At 37.0% G+C, this 17,895-nt stretch overlaps 1 protein-coding gene across 2 annotated transcripts in view; it reads left to right on the top strand.

Annotated features, from left to right (window-relative positions):
• The window catches only part of ZDHHC15 (zinc finger DHHC-type palmitoyltransferase 15), a 210,338-nt gene that overhangs the window by 65,262 nt on the left and 127,181 nt on the right, over nt 1-17,895 (top strand). For both annotated transcript variants that reach the window (XM_058714639.1, XM_058714640.1), the window contains exon 3: nt 15,347-15,441. In XM_058714639.1, coding sequence (XP_058570622.1) covers nt 15,347-15,441 — 95 coding nt within the window. The remainder of the gene's footprint in view (nt 1-15,346; nt 15,442-17,895) is intronic.

Genomic DNA, 17,895 nt, shown 5'->3' with positions numbered 1-17,895 from the left:
TTTCCTTTTTCTTCTTGATCAAACTGGCTAGTGGTTTATTAATTTTGTTAATTCTTTCAAAGAACCAGCTTCTGGTTTCATTGATCTGTTCTACTGTTTTTTTGTTTCCTTGTTTTGTTTTGTGTTTTTTGGGGGGTTCAATAGCATTAATTTCTACTCTAATCTTCATTATTTCCTGTCTTCTGCTGGTTTGGGGTTTTATTTGCTGTTCTTTTTCCAGCTCCTTAAGGCGTAAGTTTAGGATGTGTATCTGAGATCTTTCTTCCTTCTTTAGGAAGGCCTGGATTGCTATATACTTTCGTCTTATGACCACCTTTGCTGCATCCCAGAGGTTTTGGGTTGTGGTGTTATCATTTTCATTGACTTCCATATACCTTTTAATTTCCTCTTTAACTGCTTGGTTAGCCCATTCATTCTTTAGTAGGATGTTCTTCAGTCCCCAAGTATTTGTTACCTTTCCAAATTTTTTCTTGTGGTTGATTTCGAGTTTCATAGCATTGTGGTCTGAAAATATGCACGGTATGATCTCGATCTTTTTGTATGTACTTAGGGCTGACTTGTGTCCCAGTACATCATCCATTCTGGACAACGTTCCATGTGCACTGGAGAAGAATGCATATTCTGCTGCTTTAGGACAAAATGTTCTGAATATATCTGTTAAGTCCATCTGGTCCAGTGTGTCATTCAAAGCCATTGTTTCCTTGTTGATGGTTTGATTCGATGATCTGTCCATTGCTGTGAGTGGGGTGTTGAAGTCTCCAACTATTATGGTATTACTATCAATGAGTTTGTGATTAATTAATTTATATATTTGGGTGCTGTCACATTTGGCGCATGAATGTTTATAATTGTTAGGTCTTCCTGGTCTATAGACCCCTTGATTATGGTATAATGCCCTTCTGCATCTCTTGATACAGTCTTTATTTTAAAGTCTAAATTGTCTGATGTAAGTATGGCTACTCTGGCTGTCTTTTGTTGACCATTAGCATGATAGATGGTTCTCCATCCCCTTATTTTCAATCAGAAGGTGTCTTTAGGTCTAAAGTGGGTCTCTTGTAAACAGCATATAGATGGATCTTGTTTTCTTATCCATTCTGTTACCCTATGTCTTTTGATTGGAGCATTGAGTCCATTGACATTTAGAGCGAGGACTGAAAGGTATGAATTTATTGCCATTATGATGCTTGCAGAGTTGGAGTTTCTGGTGGTGTTCTCTGGTCCTTTCTAATCTTTGGTGGCTCTTGGCATTTATTTATTTATTTATTTATTTATTTATTTATTTATTTATTTATTTATTTATTTATATTTTTACCTTTTCTCCCCTCAGAGAGTCCCCCTTAAAATTTCTTCCAGGGATGGTTTAGTGGTCACCAAACTCCTTTAATTTTTGCTTGTATGGGAAACATTTTATCTCTCCTTCTATTTTGAATGAGAGCCTTGCTGGATAAAGAATTCTTGGCTGCATATTTTTCTGATTCAGCACACTGAATATATCCCGCCACTCCTTTCTGGCCTGCCAAGTTTCTGTGGATAGGTCTGCTGCAAACCTGATCTGTCTTCCCTTGTAGGTTAGGTTCTTCTTTTCCCTTGCTGCTTTCATGATTCTTTCTTTGCCTGAGTATTTTGTGAATTTGACTATGATATGCCTTGTTGATGGTCGGTTTTTGTTGAATATATTGGGGGTCCTCTGTGCTTCCTGGATTTTGATGTCTGTGTCTTTCCCCAGGTTAGGAAAGTTTTCTGCTATGATTTGCTCACATAACCCTTCTACCCCTATTTCTCTCTCTTCCTCCTCTGGGACCCCTATGACTCTGATGTTATTACTTTTTAACGAGTCACTGATTTCTCTAATTCTTAAATCGTACTCTTTTGCCTTAATCTCCCTCTTTTTTCTGCTTCATTATTCTCTATAAGTTGGTCATGCATATCGCTGAATCTCTGTTCTGCCTCATCCATCCTTTCCGTTGCTGCATCCATCCGTGATTGCAGCTCAGTTATAGCATTTTTAATTTCATTCTGGCCATTTTGTAGTTCTTTTATCTCTGTAATCTATTTTCGACTCCAGCTAGTATTCTTATTATCGTGATTCTAAATTCTGGTTCAGACATCTTGCTTGTGTCTGTGTTGGTTGAATCCCTGGCTGTTGTTTCTTCATGCTTTTTCTTTTGGGGTGAATTCTTAAGTTTTGTCATTTTGAAGGGAGAAAAGGAATTAATGGGGTAGAAAAATTGAAATAAAAAACTTCAAATTAAAAATATATTAAAATTAAAAATTAAAAAATACACACAAACAAATCGAATAGATGATGCTAGACCCTAGGTGTGTTTTGGTATGGGTGTTGAAAGTGGTTTGACAGATTACAGAAAGAAAAAGGGGGGGAGAAAAAGGAAATCATTTGAGAATTTGAAAAAATGAATACACTGAAGTAGACTAAAATGAGATGATGGGGGTAAAATAGAATTTGAAAAACTATACATAAAAGTAAAGAATATAGTAGAAAAAACAAAAGAAAAATATTTTTAATAAAAATTAAAAATAAATATGATTTTTTTCTGTATTCAAGGAAAGAGAAAAGAAATGAAAAAGAGAAAAAAGATTTTAAAAAAGGAAATCATTTGAAAATCTGAAAAAGTGAATACACTGTAGTAGACTAAAATAAAATGATGGAAGTAAAATAGAATTTGGAAAAATTTACATAAAAGCAAAAAATATAGTAATATTTTAAATAAAAATATTTTTAATAGAAATTGAAAGTAAAAATGAATTTTTTCTCTTTCTGTATTCAAGAAAAAGAAGTGTCAAAGAGAAAAAGAAAAAAAAGAAATAAAATTGAATAGATGAACCTCCTAACAGATTGAAGTAGGATTGAAATTACTTTGTTTACCGTTAGAAGTCAGTCTATGTAGCACTTTATAGTCCATAAACTAAGCGGGCAGTGAGACTTGTGTTCTTGAAGAGCAAAGTTGGCCCAGTTGGGCGGCACTCAGTGTAACAGCTCCGCTCTCCACTAGATGGCGCTGCTAGCCTACTGGGGTGGATTGTTGTGGTGCTGGTAGGTGTGTATGCACGTGCGCAGTAGCAGTGAAAATGGTGCCACCCAGCTACCCAGTCTGTTCTCCCAGATCAGTAATCATGCACCTGTCCTCTGTCTTCAGCTTTTGTCCACTCCCCACTTTTTCACTCTCCATGACCAGGCCCCAGACAGTATGAGTTTTGTGTCAGATGTGGCTGTTTTCCCCGGCCCCTTACTTCTAAAGGAGTGTGGCTTTGACCCGTTCTGCCCCTCTGCAGGAGGGTCTCACTGAGCAATGGCTGAATGTCGGCTCCACCCAGGAACGCTTGCTGGACACTGCTGCTGCCGGTGCCCCAAGACTATGGCCAGGTGCCAGCCCGCCCCAGAAAAAGTTTGCAAGACAGTGTAGCAGCAGCGTTTCAGGGATTATGGAAAATCACAACACACATCTGGCACCAGGCTTCACCCTTAATGACCTTGTTCCAGCACCAGCGAATGTGGCTGTTTTCTGGGGTCTGCTGGGACCAGGTGGCTTCAACAGTCTCTACCAAATGTCCTTCCAGCAGTGGAGCCGCTTTTCCCCATGTGGCCTGAGAACCTCCCAGACCCTACCCTGTTCCTGGGGATTTGCCCTTCCCACCAGAGCTTCACCAGGTATCGAGCTGCAGAGTTGCAGCCTTTGCACTCCCCTTGTTTATGGTCTTAATGGAATTTAAACCCTCTCCTTTCTTCTTTCTCCCTTTTTAGTTTAGTCCCTGCAGCTGTTTCCAATTTTCCACTTTCTCTCCAGCTGCTTATGGGGAGGGGTGCTTTTCCCGTATCCTCCCCCCCTCCCGTTTCTGTCCTCTCTCTGTCCGCAAAAGTGGTTCCCTACCCTCTGCGGCTTCTCACTACCCAAATTCACCTCTCTGCACCGTGTACCTGCTGAATTCTGTGGTTCAGGTTGTGCATATTGTTTTGTCAATCCTCCAATCAGTTTTCTAGTTGTGTAGGAGGGTTTAATGTTGGTCTGGCTGTATTTCATGGACACGAGACACACAAAAAACTTCCATGCTGTTCCGCCATCTTGGCTCCTCCCTCCTCTGCCCATTTTTAAATTGGATTGTCTTTTCAAAAAATTTTCTGGTATTGAGATGTTTAAGTTCTTTATATATTTTAGATATTAGCCCTTTATCATATATATCATTTGCAAATATCTTCTCCCATTTAGTAGCTTGCCTTTTTGTTTTGTTAATGGTTTCCTTCACTGTACAAAAGCTTTTTTATTTTGATGTAGTCCCAATAGTATATTTTTGCTTTTATTTCCCTTGCCTCAGGAAACATACCTAGAAACATGTTGGCATAGTTGATGCCAGAAAAATTACTGCCTGTGTTCTCTTCTAGGAATTTTATAGTTTCAGGTCTCACATTTAGGACTTTAATCCATTTTGAGTTTACTCTTGTTCATGGCATAAGAAAGTATCTAGTTTCATTCTTTTGCATGTAGCTACCCAGTTTTCCCAGTACCATTTATTTTTTAATACTTATTTATTTTTGAGAGAGAGAGAGAAAGAGAGAGAGAGATAGAGAAACTTAAGTGGAGGAGGGTCAGAGAGAGAGAGAGAGAGAATCCCAAGCAAGGATTCTCTGCTGTCAGTGCAGAGCCTGGTATGGGGCTTGATATCATGAACCATGAGATCATGACCTGAGCCAAAATCAAGTTGGATGCTTAACCAATTGAGCCACCCAGGTGCCCCTCCCAGCACCATTTAATGAAAAGACTGTCCTCTCCTCATTGCATATTCTTGCCGTCTTTGTCATAGATTAATTGACCATATAATTGTGGGTTTGTTTCTATCATCTCTATTCAGTTCCAGTGATCTATATGTCTATTTTTGTGCCAGTACCATACTGTTTTGAGTATTACAGCTGTGTAGTATATCTTAAATACTGGAGTACTTGACATCTGGAATTGGGGTACTTCCAGATTTGTTCTTCTTTCTTAAGATTGCTTTTGGTATTTGGGGTCTTGTGTGGTTCCATACAAATTTTAGGATTATTTGTTCTAGTTCTGTGAAAAATGCTATTGGTATTTTGATAAAGATTGCATTGAATTTGTAAATTGCTTTGGGTAGTATAGAAATTTTAACAATATTAATTCTTCCAATCCATGAGCATGAAATATTTTTCCAATTGTTTGTATCATCTCCAATTTTTCATCAATATGTTTTTAAAATAAAATTAAATGTAAATTTTATCAAGGATTTCAAATTACATATTTCAAAATTCTAGAGTGGATTAGAACCATTTTAGAACTGGAGAGATGGCACAGGTGAACATTGATATCCCTTGTAATGCCAACTTTATTAAGAAAACAATTCGTCTGCAAACCATATCTCCTTTATATAACAAAATTAAATAGTATCTGCTCCTTCACTTTGGCAACAGCTATTACCTAAAGGAATGAAAAAAATAGTGGTTTTGCTACTTAAGTTCATTAAAAATGGGATCCTATCCTTAAATTTTTTTTTTAAGTTTAGAAAAAGCTATGATCAGATGAGTTCTGGGTACAAAAAAAAAATCAGCAAAGAATGTCTAACCAAAGCACCAAAAGCATTTTGAAAATAAAGAGGAAAAAACGTAAGGTGTTTTCATGGCATTTTCTTTCCTACAAATTATTGCAATTGGTTAAGGATTTGCAGAAGTTAATCTCAGGAAAGGAAAGGATAGTATTATACACATAACAAAACGTGTTTATATCCCAAATCTTAATACTAAATTTTCAAAAAGGAAGCTCTATCACCTCTAAAAACAAACTCAATGTAATTTTATTAAGAGCAGAAACTCTAAGCTGTCCTGTAATTATAAGCCATTTAGTCCATCCTCACTGACAAATCTTTTAAGGTCATCAGAAAAAATTAACAGTAATTAGCCTGAGGTATTTTAAATGTGGCTCAATAGTCTCAAATTTAGGATGTTCTTCAGTCTCCAAGTATCAAAACAGATGAACATATGGGAAGAGGAAAAAAAAGAAAGGGGGAGGCAAACTATAAGAGACTCTTAGCATTAGAGAACAAACTGACGGTCGGTGGAAGGAGGTGGGTGGTGAATGGGCTAAGTGGGTGATGGGTATTAGGAGGTCATTTGTTATGATGAGTACTATGTGTTATATGTAAGTGATGAATCACTAAATTCTACTCCTGAAACCACTACTACACTGTATGTTACCTTAAATTTGGAGGAAGAACATTTAAGTTTTTCTTTAAATTCTGGTTAGTTAATGTACAATGCAGTAGTAGTTTCAGGTGTACAACATGATGATTCAACACTTCCACACAGCACCTTGTGCTTATCACAACATCCGCACTCCTTAATCCCCATCCCCTATTTCATCCATCCTCCACCCACCTCCCCTCTGATAGCCATCATGTTCTCCATAGTTAACAATCTTTTTCTTTATTTGCATCTCTCTCTCTTTTCTCCCTTTGTGTATTTGTTTTGTTTCTTAAATTCCACATATGAGTGAAATCATAGGGTATTTGCCTTTGACTGATTTATTTCGTTTAGCATAGTATTCTACAGCTCCATCCATGTTGCAAATGGCAAGATTTCATTCTTTTTTATTGCTAATATTCTATTATATACACACCTTCTTTATCCATTCGTCAATTGATGGACACTTCATCTGCTGCTGTAATTTGGTCATTGTAAATAATGCTGCTATAAACATATGGTACATGTGTCCCTGTAAATTAGTGTTTTTGTATTTTGGGGGTAATGTGATTGTTGGATAATAGGATACTTATATTTTTAACTTTTTGAGGGACCTCATTACTATTTTCCACAGTAGCTGCAAGAGTTGACATTCACACCAACTGTAAAACTGGGTTTGCCTTTCTCCACATCATTGCCAATGCTAGTTGTTTCTCATGTTGTTAATTTTAGCCATTCTGACATGTGTAAGGTGATATTTCATTGTAGTTTTCATTTGTATTTCCCTGATGATCAGTGATATTTGACCATCTTTCATGTATCTGTTGGCCATCTGGATTTCTTCTTTGAAAAAAATGTCCATTCATGTTTTCTGCCCATTTTCTAACTGGATTATTCATTTTTGGGGTGTTGAGCTTTATAAGATCTTTATATATTTTGGATACGAATCCTTTATCAGATATATCATTTGCAAATACCTTAATCCATTCCATAGGGTGCCTTTTAGTTTTGTTTTTTCCTTTACTGTGGAGAAGCTTTTTATTTTTATAAAGTCCTGTAGTTTATTTTTGCTTTTATTTCCCTTGCCTCAGGAGATATATCTAGAAAAAAATTGCTATGGCTGATGTCAAAGAGGTTATTACCTGTGTTCTCTTGTAGGATTTTTATGATTTTATGTCTACATTTAGGTCTTTCCTCCATTTTGAATTTATTTTTGTGTATGGTGTAAGAAAGTGACCCAGTTTTATTCTTTTGCATGATGCATGCAATATTATACTGCAGTATCATACCACAGTATTCCCAGCACCATTTGTTGAAGACACTGTAATTTGCCCATTAATTTTAATTCCTGCTTTGTCAAAGATTAATTGGCCATATATTTGTGGTTTCATTTATGGGTCTCCTCTTCTTTTCCATTGATCTATGTGTCTTTTTTGTACCAGTATCATAATGTTTTGATCACTACAGCTTTATAATATAACTTAAAATCCAGAATTGTGATGCCTCCAGGGTTGTTTTTCTTTTTCAAGATTACTTTGGTATTTGGGGTCTTTTGTGGTTCTGCACAGATTTTGGGTTTGTTTGTTCTTGCTCTGTGAAAAATGTTGGTGGTATTTTGATAGAGATTGCATTAAATGTGTTGATTGCTTTGGGTAGCATAGACATTTTAACAATATTTGTTCTTCCAATCCATGAGCATGGAATGTCTTGCCATTTCTTTGTGTCCTCTTCAATTTCATTCGTCAGTGTTTCCTAGTTTTCAGAGTACAGGTCTTTCACCTCTTTGGTTATGTGTATTCCTAGGTATCTTTTCTGTGTGTGTGCAATTGTAAGTGGGATTGACTCCTTAATTTATGTCTCTGCTGCTTCATTATTGCTGTATAGAAATGCATCAGATTTCTATATGTTGATTTTGTATCCTGAGACTTTACTAAAATCATGTATCAGTTCTAGCAGTTTATTGGTGGAGTCTTCTGGGCTTTCTGTATAAAGTATCATGTTATCTGTAAATAGCGAAAGTTTGACTTCTTCCTTGATATTTTGTATGTCTTTTATTTCTTTTTGTTGTATGAATGCTGTGGCTAGTAATTTAGGTACTATGTTAAATGACAGTGGTGAGAGTGGACGTCCCTATCTTGTTCCTGAATTAGAGGAATAGTTGTCAGTTTTTCCCCATTGAGTATGATATGAGCTATGAGTTTTTCATGGATGGCCTTTATTATATTGAGGAATGTTCCCTGTAAGCCTGCTTTTTTTTTTTATCATGAATGGATGTTGTACTTTGTCAAATGCTTTTCAGCATCTATTGAAATGATCGTATAATTCTTATCATTTCTTTTATTAATGTGGTGTAAAACATTGATTGTAAATATTGTGCACCCTTGCTTCCTGTTAATAAATGCCACTTGATTGAAGTGAGTAATTTTTAAATTTCTTGTTCTATTTAGTTTGCTAGTATTTTGTTGACAAATTTTGCATGTATGTTCATCGGAGATATTGGCCTGTAGTTCTTTTCTTTTATAGTATCTTTTTATGGTTTCGGTATCAGGATAATGCTGGCCTCATAGAATGAATGTGGAACATTTCCTTCCTCTTCTATTTTTTTGAAATGGTTTGAGAAGAATAGGTATTAACTCTTCTTTAAATGTTTGGTAGATTTCATCTGTGAAGCTATCTGTTCCTGGATTTCTGTTTGTCAGGAGGTTTTTACTTACTTATTCAGTTTCTTTCCTGGTTATTGGTCTGTTCAAGATTTCTAGGGGCGCCTGGGTGGCGCAGTCGGTTAAGCGTCCGACTTCAGCCAGGTCACGATCTCGCGGTCCGTGAGTTCGAGCCCTGCGTCAGGCTCTGGGCTGATGGCTCGGAGCCTGGAGCCTGTTTCCGATTCTGTGTCTCCCTCTCTCTCTGCCCCTCCCCCATTCATGCTCTGTCTCTCTCTGTCCCAAAAATAAATAAAAAATGTTGAAAAAAAAATTAAAAAAAAAAGATTTCTATTTCTTCTTTCAGTTCTGGTGGTTTATATGTTCCTAGGAATTTATCCATTTCTTCCAGGTTGTCCAATTTGTTCAAATAGTGTTTCTATTTCTGGGGTATTGGTTGTACTTTCCTGTCCCTCATTTGTGATTTTATTTGAGTACTTTCCCCTTTTTTTGATAAGTCTAGCTATAGGTTTATCAATTTTATGAATTTTTTTTCAGTGAACCAGATCCTGCTCTCATCGATCTGTTCTATTGTTTTTTAGATCATTTATTTCTGCTCTAATCTTTATTATTTCCATCTTTCTGCTGGCTTTAGGCTTTGTTGTTCTTTTTCTAGCTTCTTTAGATGAAAGGTTAGGCTGTTTATTTAAGACTATTCTTGCTTCTTGAATTCAGCCTGTTTTGCTATATACATCCCTCTTAGGACCACTTTTGCTCAATCCTAAATGTTTTGGACCATTGTATTTTTATTTGCATTTGTTTCCATGAATTTTTTTTTTATTTCTTGTTTGATTTCCTGGTTGATTGATTCATTATTTAGTAGGATATTGTTTAACTTCTATGTTTTTTATGTTTTTTCCACATTTTTCTTGGGATTGACTTCTAGTTTCATAGTGTTGTGGTCAGAAAAGCTACATGATGTGACTTCAGTCTTTTTGTATTTGTTGAGGCCTGATATGTGACCTAATGTGTGATCTGTTCTGAGGAATATCCCAGGTGCCCTTGAAAAGAATGTATATTCAACTGGTTTACAATAGAATGTTCTGAATATATGTTAAGTACCTGGTCCAGTGTGCCATTGAAAGCCATTGTTTTCGTGTTGAATTTCTGCTTAGATGATCTATTGATGAAACTGGGATGTTAAGCCACCTACTAGTTTTGCATCATTATCAATTAGTTCCTTTATGTTTGTTATTGTTTCATGTATTTGGGTGCTTTCTTATAGGTGCATAAATATTTGTAATTGTTAGATCTTTTCGTATTGTATCCTTTATTATGGTATAGTGTCCTTATTTGTCTGTTTTTCCAGTCTGTTTTTACACGAATGTGGAATAATTAGGTTTTATTAATATGAAATTTATTGTCAAATTGGTTTCCATACAACAACCAGTGGTCATCCCAACAGGTGCCCTCCTCAATGCCCATCACCCACTTCTCCCTCCCTCCCACCCCCCATCAACACTCAGTTTATTCTGTTTTTAAGAGTCTCTTATGGTTTGCCTCCCTCCCTAACTCTGGCTTTCTTTTGACAACCATTTGCATGATAAATGTTTCTCCATCCCCTCACTTTCAATCTGCAGGTGTCTTTAGGTCTATAATGAGTCTCTTGTAGACAGCATATAGATGGGCCTTCTTTTTTTATCCATTCTGACACCCTATGTATTTTTATTCAGCATTTAGTCCATTTACAAAGTAATTATTGGTAGGCATGTATTTATTATCACTTTATTCATGTTTTGTCATTGTTTCTGGTGATTTTTCTGATCTTTTCTTATCTTTGTCACTTTTGGTTTCTCCTTTGCCCTCAAAGAGTCCCCTTCATATTTCTTGCAGGGCTAGTTTAGTGGTCACAGATTCCTTTAGTTTTTGTTTCTCTGGGAGACTCTATCTCTGCTTCTATCTGAATGATAGCCATTCTATATAGAGTATTCTTGGTTGCGGATTTTTCCCCTTCAGCATTTTGAACATATCATGCCACTGCCTTCTGTCTTACCAACTTTCTGTTAAGATGTCTCCAGCTAGCCTTATGGATTTTTCCTTGTCAGCTAAGGACTTCTTTTGTCTTGCCACTTTAAGATTTTTTCTTTATCACTATGTTTTGCAAATTTAATTATTATATGTCTTGGTGTTGGCCTGCTTTCATTGATTTTGATGAGAGTTCTCTCTGCCTCCTAGATCTGGATATCTGTTTCTTCCCCCAGACTAGGGAAATTTTCAGCTATTATTTCCTCAAATAAATTTTCTGCCCCCTTTTCTCTCTTCTTCTTCTGGGACTCATATACAAATGTTATTATGTTTGATGGAGTCACTGAGTTCCCTAAGTCTATTCTCATGTTGCATACATCTTCTTTCTCTCTTTTGTCCAGCTTCATTATTTTCATTATTTTGTTCTGTGTTACTAATTAATTCCTTTGCTTCTTCCAGCCTGCTTTTCATTGCATCAAGCCTGTTTATTGTACTTTTCATCGTTGATTGATTCTTTTTTTAACTGTTATCTCTGTGGTACATGTCTCACTGATGTCTTCTTTTCTCAAGCCCAGTGAGTATTCTTATGGTTGTTTCTTTAAATTCTCCATCAGTCATGTTACTTATATCTGTTTTATTTAGATCTCTGGCCATGGCCTTATCTTGTTCTTTCATTTAGGAGAAATTCTTCTGTCTTGGCATTCTGTCTATGTCTCTGCCTTTTTCTGTGTGTTGGAAAAGCCAGTTATGTCTCCTGCTCCTGAAAGCAATGGCCTTATGAAGAATAGGTCATGTAATGCCAAGGGCTGTTGCCTCAAGGAATGTCTTTGGTGTGTGCTGCTTGGACTCTGCTGTTGTGTTTTGTCTGCACTTCCTTCAGGCCAGTCTGCAGAGGCTCCCCTTGCCCGGGTGTGTGCAGTGTTTGGTCTCTGGTCTGAATGTGGTGAGTTTTAACTAGCTGTGCTCCAGTCTGCTTATGAAATGAAATCTGACAACTCTTCCACCAGAACTGAGGTCCTTCAGAACTTTCTGGCAAGGACATGTGGTGTGGGCAGGAATTTGCGCTGGTTTTCTTGGAGAAAGGCCTGCCATGCCTGAGGCAAGCGTGACTGCAAAGGGCAGTCCCACAAGAGTGCAGCAGTATGGGGTTTGGTGTAAGCACATTAGGCAGCCAGTGTCAGTTCTGTACTGCCTCTTGCAGGTGGCATTGTGTTTATGCTGAAGGGAAGAGGAGGGATAGAGCGCCATCCAAGGCTTTTGTTCCTGGAGAGGCGTCTCTGAATGTTGCATCTCAGGGATGTTCTCCGAGTAGAGTAAATAATCTCCCCACTGTGTGCCCACTGTTCTTCAGATTGCTGTTTCCCTGTTGTCCACCCCCAGCTTCTGCCTTCTGTCCAAGAGCAGTACAGTGTCCTCCAGGCTCAATCCCATCCAAGACTGTTGATCTTTAAAACTCCAAGGTTTAAGCCCTGCTGGTTTCAAGAACTCATGAAATTAGGCCCACGTCATTTTCCAAGCCAATGGTTTTTGGGGAAACCTTCTTTTGAATCCCCCTATGTGCTCAAAGCTCTCTATAACCCTTCTCTGTGACCACATTTCCCTCCCTTCCACGCACCCATGATCCTTTTCTCCCCTAAACCATATCTCTCCACTTCCTACCTTCTTTGATATGGCTTCTTCTCACCCTTTAGCTGTGGAGCTTGTTCTGTCAGTCTTCAGGTCTATTTCTGGTCTCTTTATGATAATTTGATAGTTATCTAGTTGTATTCCTGAAATGAGATGAGCTTAGAGTCCACCTACTGCACTGCTATCTTCCCTCTCTCTTCCCCAAGTGAATTTTTATTGTAAATATGAATAGGCCTCCAGTTCGTGGTGTGATACATATGGAACTTAGAAATCCTCTCTGCCATGCCCTGAAACTGCCAGGGAGATGACAGAGTGTAACAGACCCTTGTATGTACCTTAGTTGAATCTGTGCAATGAGTGTTGGAGCAGGTGATGTCCAAGGTCCCTTCTAACCACAGTCTTGTTCACTGTACCACCCCAGCACTTGATCGCGGGACCTGGAGAGCCACAATCCACTGAGTGTCCATGTGGAAGCTTCTAGTGCCCAACCATGAAGCAAGTGTGGAAGAGTTCATGGACAGGGCAATAGCAGGAAAGAGGCAGTGGTCAGGTGTCAAGGGGAGGTCTGTGGATTCAGTGTGAACAGGATCCCCATGCTCCCTTCTCTCAGTTGCCCCCCTCATAGCTCCACCCTGCAATACCCTGGCATGAGCATCACCTGAATGGCCCTGTGGAACCTATGATTCCCCCACAATGGAAAAAAAAGCTTTTTTTTCATTTTTTTTTTAATGTCAGCTTGACAGTGTCTACCAAAGGGCCTATGTTTGGGCAAGGTATTTTCATTACATTGTTTTTAATAGCAAGAAAAAAGGAAACAACTAATATTTTTCATAAGAAACAGTTTGGTCAAATTGTGGTACACTGATGCAATGAAAACCAATGCAACATTTTAAATTTATTTATTTTATTTATTTTATTAATTTATTTATTTTTGAGAGAGAGAAGGTATGAGTGGAGGAGGGGCGGGGGGGGGGGGTGGGGAGAGACAATCCCAAGCAGGGCCCACACTGTCAGTGCAGAGCCCAATGCCAGGCTTAAACCCATGAACCGTGAGATCATGACCTGAGCCACCCAGGTGCCCCTCCCTGCAACATTTGTTTGTAGGAGAATGAGGAAGCTCACTCTTTCCAAGTTATAGTAAGTAGAATTATTTCCAACTTAGAGAAAATGGAAAAGAAATCAGTGCAAAACTGCAAAACAGTGCAAATACTGCTATTTGTGTGGGGGAAAAACCACCCTGTTTCAGTACTTCCATATGTTTAAAATATAAAAGGGTACAGAATGAAGTCATGAAATTGTGACATTTGTTGCTTCCAGGAAGGAAACTTGGTGGCTGAAAGACAGGGACAGAGGGGAGACTTTTCCTGTGTACCACTTTATACCTTCAAATTTTGAATGTTGTGAATGTATTGCTTTTCAAAAGATATACAATAAAAATTTTTAAATGTTATAAAAATTCCATATGCATGTTATCTTCATAGATTTATATAAACATATGAAAATCAGAATATCTGGAATGATACATGCCAAATAATAAATGTGTATTATGCCTTAGGATGGGGAAATAGAAGGTAGATGTATGTGTACAGTGAACTTTTATGTTTTACTTTAAATTGCTTGAATTTGAAAGTGAGATTTCTTAATGACACAAATTAAGCACATAAAAAAGGTACTGAACACAAGACAAGGAGCACTGGGCTCAGAGTACAGCTTTTTCAATTTACTCATAAATGTGTGAGAGGCTTACCCGTATTAACTTGGTCTTGAGGCATCATTCCCTTGAGTCTTTCTTAAGTCCTTGCAATGCAAGGACTCACAATGAAACAGTAAACTGGCCATCAGTCTTATAATGAATGACCTTTGTGAAGAATACTGAAATTTCTGATATCAGAACTATCCAGGAGGCAACGAATATAAAATATTAAGCAGTGGGAAGCCACTTTTACAGCTATCACAAAGATAAAACTGATATTTCAAAACTATATAATCTGAAGATACTGTCATGTTTTATTAGTTTAACAAAGTTGAAAGTGCTGTTTACATAATGACTTTAAACATGTTGATGTTGTAAGTGGAAGTTCACTGTGATTTTTATACTAAGTTTATTGGTATTTTTATGTAAAATTAGGACTGCAGATTATTCCCCCACCAGTCTTAGTCCAAGGATGTGACCCTAACCAGATGCAATTATGCAGTCATGTGGAACCTTCCTTTCTAGTGCTGAAAAAGAAAATGTCTCTAATTACTGGCTTCAATAAATATGAATCCATACTACTTCTTTAAAAAGTGTGTATTCTTTGAGGCTGATGAAAAGAATTTGTGATTTACAGTCAGTAACCCTGTGTTTAAGATCTGAATACGTTATATAATAGCTGTGTCACTTTGCATAACCAACCACTGCTGATAGTTAATCAACTGTCCCTATCCTACTTCCTATCTCACAAAGTTATTGAAACAATAAAATGAGATAATATGAAATGGCGTTGTAAACTGTAGTGTTGTGCAAATAATATCATTATCATCTTTTAGCACCTACAGTGGCAGAGATAATGATGAGTGGCGATGGTAACTTCCCTCACATTGTTATAAAGAAAATTTCCCCTTTAGCTTTAGAATCACATGGTAACTTTTAAAACATGAAACTTCCAGAAAGTGTCATTAAAAATTTGGCACTACATCTTGTTTCTGTCACTTCATGGGAAAAAGTTAAGAATTAAAATTTTATAAGAGTACTAGAAAATACTTGGTAATAGGAAAACAAAACAAATTTGTTGTTTAGTTTTATGTCTTTCAGAACTCTTAGGAATGGACAAAAATAGTGTAAACACTGATTTTTTCTCTTAAATTTCAGTTATCTACCTCATATTCTACCATGCCATTTTTGTGTTCTTTACCTGGACCTACTGGAAGTCTATATTTACACTTCCACAACAGCCAAACCAGAAGGTAAGAATACTGGTTACTCCATAAAGACTAAAGACAGAGGAAAGTAGAAATGTGAAAAACAAAACAAAACAAATAAACAAACAAAAACAAAAAGAGATTTTGGGGCACCTGGGTGGCTCAGTCGGTTAAGCGTCCAACTTTGCCTCAGGTCATGATCTCGCGTTCCTTGGGTTCGGGCCCCCCGTCGGGCTCTGTACTGACAAGCTCAGAGCCTGGAGCCTGTTTCGAATTTTGTGTATCCCTCTTTCTCTGACCTTCCCCTGTTCATGCTCTCTCTCTCTCTGTCTCAAAAATAAATAAACGTTAAAAAAAAAGAGATTTTTTAAAAAAGCAAATAATTTTCCATTACAAAAGAGATTCAGGGTAATCTTTAAAAAGGACTCTTAGTGATTAAGGTAAATGATAGTCTATTGAAGGATAGTCTATTGCAAGATCACTGACCATAGATACCTTGAAGACTAAGAAACCATTATCTGAACTGGTGATAAAATTAAAAAGCAAGAACAACTTGGATACTAAGGACTCATCTATTTCAATTTTGTAAAACTGTATAATATTAGAACCCAGTGATACACTGGAAGACAACTCCTAGAAAAAAATTACAATAGTTAAATTATTATTGTCAAACTGTACTCCCTTGAACCAAAGTGTTTCATACAGTATTTGAGAAGGTTCATCAAAGAGTTTATAACTGTATCAGACATTTATACTGTGACTACTGTAAAACAAGTTAGGTTGTAAAGTAGAAAAAAAGGAATGATGAAAAAGATTTAAACAGCTTCCAAACATTAGGAAAAATACTGATATAAATTTCTCCACTTATGGAACCAAAATGGTACACAGGAAAAATGAAATTAAATACAAATGAAAACAGTAATAGAAGAATTGAGAAACATAAGAGATATAGGATATATAGAAAATAAATGGCAGCAGTCCTTCCTTATGAGTAATTATTTGAAATATAAATGGATTAAACCATCTAACTAAAAGGCAAAGATTGACAAATAAACATTATCATCTATTTTTTAAATTTTATTCTTTTTAAATTTTTAATTCCAGTATAGTTAACATACAGTGTAATATTAGTTTTAGATGCACAATTTAGTGAGTCAGCACTTACATACAACACCTGGTACTCATCAGGAAAAGTGCACTCCTTAATCCCCATCACCTATTTAACCAATCCCCCCACCTACCTCTCCTCTGGTGACCATGAGTTTGTTCTCTATTAAGAACTTGTTTCTTGTTTGTCTCTCTCATTTTTTTCCTTTGTTCATTTGCTTAGTTTCTTAAATTTCACATACGAGTGAAATCATATGGCATTTGTCTTTCTCTGACTGACTTATTTCACTTAACATTATATTCTCTAGGTCCATCCATGTTGTTGCAAATGGCAAGGCTTTATTCCTTTTTATGGCTGAATAATATTCCAGTATATATATATTATGTTAATAATACACATATCACATCTTATTTATCCATTCATCTGTCAATGGACACTTGGGCTGCTGCCATATTTGGCAATTATAGAAAAAAATGCAATAAACATAGGGGTTTATATAATATCTTGAATTTGAGTTTTTGTATTCTTTGGGTATATACCCAGTAGCATGATGACTGGATCTAGGATAGGTCTAGTTTTATTTTTTTTTAATGTTTATTTATTTATTTGAGAGAGAGAGAGAGAGAGAGAGAGAGAGAGAGAAAGAATGCACACAAGTGGGGGAAGAGCAGAGAGAAAGGGAGAGAGAGAATCCCAAGCAGGCTCCACCCTCAACACAGAGCCAACACAGGGCTCGATCTCATGACCATATCATGACCTGAGCCAAAATCAAGATAAAAAATTCAACCAACTGAGCCACTCAGGCAGCCCTGATATTGTCATTTTAAATTTTAACTGTTCTAGGAGCACTTGGGTGGCTCAGTCAGTTAAGCAACTGACTTTGGCTCAGGTCACGATCTCACAGCTCATGGGTTGGAGCCCCATGTCAGGCTCTGTGCTGACAGTTCAGAGCCTGGAGCCTGCTTCGGATTATGTGTCTACTTCTCTCTCTCCCTGCCCCTCACCAACTTATTCTCTCTCTCTCTCTCTCTCTCTCTCTCTCTCTCTCTCTCTCTCTCAAAAATAAACATTAAAAAAATTAAAAATAAATAAATTTTAACTATTCTAGTTACTAGTATAAATTTTTAAACAATTCTTTTTAATTTTGATAATTAAAAGTAACACTTGGGGAAACCCTTTAATTTGGGGGCTGTCCTTGAGAATATAACTTTTGTGTGGCATACTGAACCTGCTTGAAAGACAGAGTTGTTACTGCTAATATGTGATGAAAACTTTGTGGTTATTCAGTAAGTTAGTTTGGGTTTGGAATAAGATGTAATGCCTGGATGCCCTATTTCTGGCACTAACCAAGCCTTTTTGAGGATTAGAATGCAATGAGCTAGTAAAGACAT

The sequence above is a fragment of the Neofelis nebulosa genome, chromosome X (assembly GCF_028018385.1).
Source record: "Neofelis nebulosa isolate mNeoNeb1 chromosome X, mNeoNeb1.pri, whole genome shotgun sequence".
NCBI classification, from domain to species: Eukaryota; Metazoa; Chordata; class Mammalia; order Carnivora; family Felidae; genus Neofelis; species Neofelis nebulosa.
Note: the sequence above shows the minus strand (reverse complement) of the source record. Positions and strands in the feature narration are given on the sequence as shown.